Source organism: Haliotis cracherodii, unplaced genomic scaffold (genome assembly GCF_022045235.1).
Source record: "Haliotis cracherodii isolate W230 unplaced genomic scaffold, xgHalCrac1.p SCAF_9, whole genome shotgun sequence".
Taxonomy (NCBI): Eukaryota; Metazoa; Mollusca; class Gastropoda; order Lepetellida; family Haliotidae; genus Haliotis; species Haliotis cracherodii.
In genome coordinates this window covers 42,019,893-42,027,989 of record NW_027266343.1, presented here as the reverse complement: position 1 = coordinate 42,027,989, position 8,097 = coordinate 42,019,893, and the positions used below count along the sequence as shown (strand labels likewise).

Below are 8,097 nucleotides of genomic sequence, written 5' to 3'. Positions count from 1 at the left end.
TCTGACAGAAGATCCTTCACCAGCCGATACCCGGTTGACATGGGGCTGAAAAGCAACCTATACTTGTCGTAAGACGCGACTAACGGGTTCGGGTGGGCTCGCTGACTTGGTTGATGAATGTCATCGGCTCTTCACAGGGATTGATTAACAAGTAGTAAACGTAATCAAAGTGTGATGAATTATAACACGGACTCCAATGGGCTTTTAAATCAGATTAGTTCAGAGAGCTTTATTTGTCACATTCAAAGATTTCTCGTTCAAGGTGTTTACATCTTTGCAGTTCACGTTGATTCAAAACTCAATGTGAAACGGATAATATTGGCTTTTCGAACATCTGTAAAAAAGAAAAGAAATGTAAAAATAGTTATGTTCATTTCAGTTATGAAGTCGGCAAATTGGAAACAAAGATTGTGTGTTTGTTACATAGTATACTCACACGTCAAATGCGCAAGCTCGGAAATTCCTGTCCAGTGCAGATACCACGTTCATCTCCTCCTCTGTCAGTTGAAAATCGAAAACCTGTTAAATATAGAAGTAAATACTTATTTCAAAATGACATAATCCCTATTCACATGATCTGTGTGAATAGTTCAGTGACATTCGTTTTCAGATGGTACTGTGTTGATGGAATGGATACATTCTTAGAGAAAATGCACGTCGCATCATGATCGCCAGCCTGATGAGCCAACATCATATTAATCATCAAGACAAAGGTCTTTCTTTAGTATGTGCGATACTTTAGTTCTGACTGCTGTGATTGCTCACACCTTTCACAATCGTCCCAGTGTCACACAATTAACGCGATATTACTTACCTGGAAATTTTCTTTGATTCTGGATGGCGTGACGCTCTTGGGGATGACAATGGTATCCCTCTGTAGCCCCCAACGGAGGACAACCTAAGTATATAAGATTGAAGTTGGCAGTGGCATACATTTTTGTATATGCCGCACTCAGCAATATGCCACTTATGCAACGGCAGTCTGTAAATAATCAAATCTGAACCAGAAACTCCAGTGATTGACATCTTGAGCAGCGATCTACCCAATTAGGGTACGATGACATGCATAAGCGAGTCTGACCACCCGATCCAGTTAGTCTCCTCTTACGGCAAGCATGCGTTGCTGAAGACCAGTTCTAATTCGGTTTTTCACTGGGATATTAAGATATGTACGAGGTAACAAAGATAAAGAGTGTCGATCTATGCAAGTAAGTGAGTATGTTTTTTACGCTGCTTTTAGTTCCAGCAATACCACGGCAGTACTAATGTTTCAGTATACCTGAGCCACAGTCTTCCCGTATTTCTTGCCTATTTCTTGAAGCGATGGCTCATCAAATAGTCGTCGGAAAGCAGCATCCGATCTGAAACAAAGTGTAATCTTATCACAAAATACATTTTGATTAGATAGAAAGCCTACCTAACTCGTAAAAACAAATGAGACCGATTTGAACAGAAAACATTATTAACATAAAACTGTCCATGTGTAGTTTAATATGCGTTCATACCTAATACCGACACAGAAGTGATCGCAAAACCGTACTTAATAGTCCTATGTAATTGGGTTGCTTCCCTCTCTCCGACTGGCCTACTTTGGGGTTTTCTTCATTATCGTCGTGATTTAAAGACAAATCACTTTAAACTTGAAATAAAAAAACAGCGACACCACCTTATTTGTTTCATATTTGGATCTAAGCGTGAGAATAATGAAACGTTCTCCGCAAGACTATGACAAGACGTACGTCCACTTTACTCATAGATAGTATAACGTTCCCTTATATATACTAACGGGATCGGGTGGTCAGGCTCGCTGACTTGGTTGATGCATGTCATCGATCCCAATTGCGTGGATCGATGCTCATGAGGTCAATCACTGGATTGTCTGGCCCAGACTCAATTATTTTACAGACCGCCGTCATATAGCTGGAATATTGCTGAGTGCGGCGTAAAACAACAAACCAAACCAAACCAAATCGAGCAGAATCTTGTATACAAATTTGCCACTGAGTACCAAGCGTACAGGGTTTGGACTGTGTAGTGTACAATCCTCGTAAACCCCTTCCCTATTTCATTACCATACAGCTGTACCTAAGAAAACACGGACTTTCGGCGTATGAAACCAGCCACTTTGGAACGTATTAGACCCCACATGTACGTCACAAAATGTCTTGTTATGTCCAATAGTAGGTTTTACATTGGGAATAAAAAATAAAAAAAAAGTGCAAATAGAACAATAAGGTCGTGGCAGTATTCGAATGTTTAAAGGTCCAATTAAGGGATTGTTTTCCTTGACAACCTATGTGATCCATCTTTGGTAGTTTAGTTGTTAGAATGTTCAAGAATGTTGCTGACAAGGAATATGATGTCAGTTACATGAAGTGTGTGACTTACCTAAACGCCGGGTGGTCAGCACTTCCGAGGGGCGAGTAGGCTGTGATAGCAATCCCTTTCTCTCGACAGAAGGATATCAGTTTGTTGTTCGGGATGTAGGGATTGATTTCGACCTGTCAATAATAATCACGTATGTGAAAATCAGCGTTACAACTCATTAAAGCATACACGTGTAATAATTATTATATATCTTCTATTCTAAGACATACAATGTCATTTTGTCTTGATATTAGTTTGTTGTTCAGGATGTAGGGATTGATTTCGACCTGTCAACAATAATCACGTACATCTATGTAAAAATCAGTGTTACAACTCATCAAAGCATCCACGTGTAAAAATATATCTTCTATTCTATGAAAAACAATGTCATATTGTCTTGATGTATGATGTCATTTTTACCTGGTTGGTCACTGGCGCATATTTCAACCCTTCTGTTTGTAGAAGCCGTTGTAGTTGTTCTGAGTTGAAGTTGGATACGCCAATAGACTTGGTGAACCCTTTCTCTACAAGCAGTTCCATTTCCTGGAGGAACACAAATTTCATTATATAATACAATGTAACATTTTACTCTGTATTTTTTCTTGAGCTAGAGAATAATTGTGCTTTAATATTGCTTGAAATGTTTGTTTCTTTAACGCCGCACTATATAATCGAGTCTGGATCAGACAATCCAGAGATTGACATCATGAACATCGATCCATGCAATTGGGATACGATGGCATGTTATCAACCACGTGAGCGAGCCGGACCACCCGATGCCTTTAGATGCCTCTTACGACAAGCATATTCGTCCTTTACGGTAAGCATGGGCTGCTGAAGACCTATTCTAACCCGGGAGTTCACAGGTCGCATGAAATGTAATTCAGTATACAAGTATCAGGACATACATGTACAAACTGTCTTTAAATTGGATGAACTCAGGATAACAATCAGGGCAAAATTGTCAATTAATATACATTACCAGGTATGCTTACATGTCTAGGAGACGCATGTTGCTGTTACTCACCTTCCATGTATCGAGGTAGTCAGCATCTGACAAGATGAGGATGCCGTCAGCATCCCTGGGCATGATTTCACCTGTGCCCTCCTACAGAACATCAAACAATACACATACACACACAATATGCAATGTAAATATTGAAAGTTTACACATCGTGCATGAGAGCACTATGTATACAATAGTTTTTGGACATAGAAATGGCACATCTTCTTCCCATATATAAAGGTTCGAGGAAACAGATGATATGAAGAGACGCGATAGTAACCGTTCTTGTTACCTTGAAGGCAACTGGCCAGTGGATTAGGTACAGATCAACGTAGGACAGTCCCAATCGCTCCAAAGAGTCCTTCATTGCACCTTCGACAAGGTCCGGACGATGGAATGTATTCCATAACTGGAAACAGATGACGTACCCCCTGAGTTAGATACGTATATTTCATGTCTATTGGAATGTGCTTGGGTTTACTTGTACATTTTTGTTTAAATAATGAGATTAATTTTGAAAAGTATTCAGTAATATAATGTCAACCCCTGAAGTAGGAGACGAGCACAAGTATAGGGTCGACGAACTGTGATGTTGCTGTTGCTTGTTTCGAAACATAGACAAGTATTCCACACTGACAACATCCACCACTTGACACACTATTCTACAGCTTGCTCGACGTGGTACGAGCACGGTTGTAGTTAAGATTTTGACATTTGTGACAAATTGACTTTATGTGGACAGGATAACTTAGAATATGTGGCTGGTTTGTCCTCCTTACCAACACAACGGCAACATCACGGGATATCTACTTTCATCTAAAAATATTTGTAAATATATTGTGACATTTCACCCTTTTTGGGGTAATATAGAGTTCTGACTATGGTATATTTACGAATGTTTTGTTTGAAAAGTAATGAATATCTGTTGTTGACCATAAGGCCTTGATATTAACCTCAACGATCGATATACATGTAACAGTGATATTTAGTTATTGTACGTTTGCGAGGAGATTCAATGAAGTAAATAACTCACTTTTGTGGTTATGAAGAGGTCTTCACGCTTGACTGTCCCGTCGTCTATCTTGGCCTTGATAGCTTGGCCCACTTCCGCTTCATTGCCGTAGACCCACGCGCAGTCAATATGGCGGTACCCGTAGGCAATGGCTGCCTTAACAGCTTCCGCTACTTCGCCTTTCGGAGACTACACGGATAAAGAAATAGGTGTATACAATTCGATATTTATAGTTTTAATACGATCAAGGAACGGTGCCTATATAATAATAGCATTGGCTTGATGTCAAGTTTATTCTGACTTACCTTGGTAAAGATTATTATATAGAAATATACTCTTATGTTCTGTTTGCTTGCATAAAAAGCGACTATGCTTGTCGTAAGAAGCGACCTAACAGGATTGTTCGGTCAGGCTCACTGACTTGGTTGATGCATGTCATCGAATCCCAAGTCGTTGATCGATGCTCGTGATATCAGTCACTGGATTGTCTGATCCAAACTCGATTATTCACAGAATTTATTTTCTGTTTACGTGTATTATAGTTGTCCTGTATCTGGATTTTATCGAAAAAAATACTTTTATGATAAGAAGCTTGAAAAAGAGAGGGGGCGGTCGGGTAGCCTAGTGGTTAAAGCGTTCGCTCGTCACGCTGAAGACCCTGGTTCGATCCCCGACATGGGTACAATGTGTGAAGCCCATCTCTGGTGTCCCCCGCTGTGATATTGCTGGAATATTGCTAAAAGCCCCAACTTAATTGCCCAGCAAAAGAAAGTATACAACGTCATCAAAAAGTAATAAACCGAAAAATGGTTGCTAATTGTCTTTGAAACCCTACAAACTTAACGTACAAAATATCTTATGATTTCCGCCGAAAAAAATCAATTTGTTCACTTGGTTCATGTCGAATAACGATTTCGCGAACACCTCGAGACATCACTACTTGATAGTGATTCATAAACACATGCTCATGATCGATATTGTCGGAATCGTACAATCAGCCATGGCTTTGGCAGAGATTTCTTATGAATATTTAAATGTGTTTTTTCGCTGTTATTGTTTGTTTCATTTTAAAACAGCATCAAACATGGGTGTACACTGTCTTTTGCCCGGCAGCTCACTATGAATGAAAAATATTGTCCTGAAGAGAAAACAAAAACTTGAGAACAGGATAATTTATCACGAGTCTCTAGCTGACGAGGACAATGCATATTTAGTAGCGTGTATAACCCTGTGTCAGTGTACGGTGACCTAGTGGCCTCATCGTGATAAAATGATGACACACACGTGGCTGATATATTGGAGATGCGAGATATCTCACCTATTCATTGCAAAGGTTGAATATATTGTATTTTCAAATACCGTTTGTATTTAAGATGAAAACCAGAAAGTATTAATTATGATTGAAACAGATTCACTTTAAATCTTTAGTAACCATTATTTCTGGGATTAAAAATTAATCTTAGTATAGCTCACATACTTCATACTTATAAAACCCATCATATAACTGTTTGACAAGCTGCATATTCAGCCAGTTTCTGATCAGCTTGAATGAGTCACACGGGATTCAACGACTGAATATCACAAACATACGGAAACAAAGAAGGCTTACGCATCCTATATATTTACGGAATAATTAAAATGAACTGTGTATATTTTTTTATACTTAGAAATAAACGTCTAGGGCAGGATACGCGAACACTTGTATAATAATTATCTGATCGTGGATCGTCATAACCACAGGCTTATGGTATTACCGGACTCGTAAAACGGACTGGTATTTCATTCCATAATGGAAATAGCATTGTCCATTATAATCAATGCAGAGTGAGAGAGTATGGTTTTATTGCGCTTTCAGCATTATTCCAGCAATAATACGGCGGGAGACACCATAAAATGAACTTGACACATTTCACCTATAAGGGGTATAGAACCCGGATCTTCCGTGTGACGTGCGAACGCTTTACCCACTACTCTATCCAGTTGCCCTGTTTTAATGCAGAATATTGGTGGGTTATTTTACATATCAGAGAATGATGATTGTAAATTTACAGGATCAACTGAAACAGTGTATGTTGTATTACTCCCAGTCACTGCGTTATGACGAGGTGTATTTCAGTAGCTCATGCATGAGCGCCCCTGCTACAAACGGGAATCTTATATTTTTAGATTGTGAAAAATACCTTATTCTATAAAATGTTTAAAACAAAACTACAAAGGCATGCAATCTCAAACCTTGCAGGATATACGCGTGACGCGTCGACCACTATCAACGTGAAATGGTAAATACACAAAGTGTATTGCTCTGTACTGAAAACGGTTATATAAGGACTTACTATATAAGTACTATTACGATGTCGTGTGATGTTGTAAACTTTTGTTCAACCTGATCCCCGAAGAGAACAGGTATGTAACAGTTGTACTCTATGTCGTGAGGCCTCTGATACCAAATACACGTCTTGTCTTGTCTTGAATATTTCAATTTCATTTGAAAGCAAGGTAGTCCCATGTAAACCCAGAGTCGATAAAGTCGACAAGACCCGTAAAGATCCGGGATGGAAAAGGTCAACCCATGCGTGCCGTAAAAGGTGATTATGCCTGTCGTAAGAGGCGACTTACGGGATCGGGTGGTCAGGCTCGCTGACTTGGTTGACGCATGTCATCTTACACCATTGCGTGGAATGATACTCATGATATCAATCACTGGATTGTCTGGTCAAGACTCGATTATTTACAGACCGCAGTCGCATAGCTGGAATATTGCTGAGTACGGCGTTAAACAACCAAAAACAAACAAAACATAGTCGATAAACGTTGCCCTTTTCCATAATATTATACGTGCGGTCTCGCGCAATAAAATCTATGTAATATGCTTTATGCATGTTCACTCTAAACTCGATCCATATCTGTGAATATTAAGTACTAGCATTGTTCACAGATAACTAATATTTCTAAAAACTTTAATATTCCTCTAAATATAATGTAGTATTATGATATATTCAATTTTACATTTACTCATATGAAAAATCATAATGCAAGTTTGTATTGCAGCCACATATGACATCATGACGTTGCAATATTTTACTCTCTCCCATTTATGTACTTCTGTCTCTGTTCCCAAACCCATATCTTATATTCTTACCTGCCAAGTACCCAGACCAAACACTGGCATAGACTTTCCATTACTAAACTTCAAGACGGGAACTGCTGCCATGTTGAACACCCAGAAGACCGGTACACGACTGTCGTCTCACGTATTTTAGAGAGAATAACTGTGAGTGGATAGATAACCCGACTTCATTCACCCCGATTTGTTGACCCGGATACAGGAACAACTTTGTCACATGCCTGTCATCAGGTGTAAGTTTCACAACATTTCAATAGGGCAGCATATTGTTTCACGTGTGCACACACCCATAATGCAAAACTATGACCACTAGCAGATACATATATTTATGTATATATACCTGCTTCTCTCTAACCACGTAAGTTATTACCATTGTGTAATCTGTTCATTCAGGGGTGAACTGGAAAATTTAAAATATTTTCTAAAATGAGTCAGTGAGAGATTTGGGTTAAACGTACGCAGCTTTTCAACAGTATTCCAGTTATATAACGACGTGTCACCTTAATATGGGAGGTAAACCAAAGTTATGCGAGTCTCAACACGTGAATGTCCAAAGTGACAATTTTTTTATAATCTTTTTTTTTTTTA

At 39.0% G+C, this 8,097-nt stretch overlaps 1 protein-coding gene across 1 annotated transcript; it reads right to left on the bottom strand.

The window, feature by feature from the left end:
* Nucleotides 1-205: 205 nt before the first annotated feature.
* Nucleotides 206-7,690, bottom strand: LOC139452360 (1,5-anhydro-D-fructose reductase-like). The gene is made up of 10 exons (XM_071233814.1): nt 7,525-7,690; nt 4,407-4,574; nt 3,666-3,782; nt 3,395-3,475; nt 2,788-2,910; nt 2,389-2,501; nt 1,280-1,361; nt 815-898; nt 437-519; nt 206-334 (listed from the first exon to the last, which is right to left on the bottom strand). Exons 1-10 carry the CDS (start codon nt 7,594-7,596, stop codon nt 292-294), a joined length of 966 nt encoding a protein of 321 aa, XP_071089915.1. The 5' UTR covers nt 7,597-7,690; the 3' UTR covers nt 206-291.
* Nucleotides 7,691-8,097: the final 407 nt, after the last annotated feature.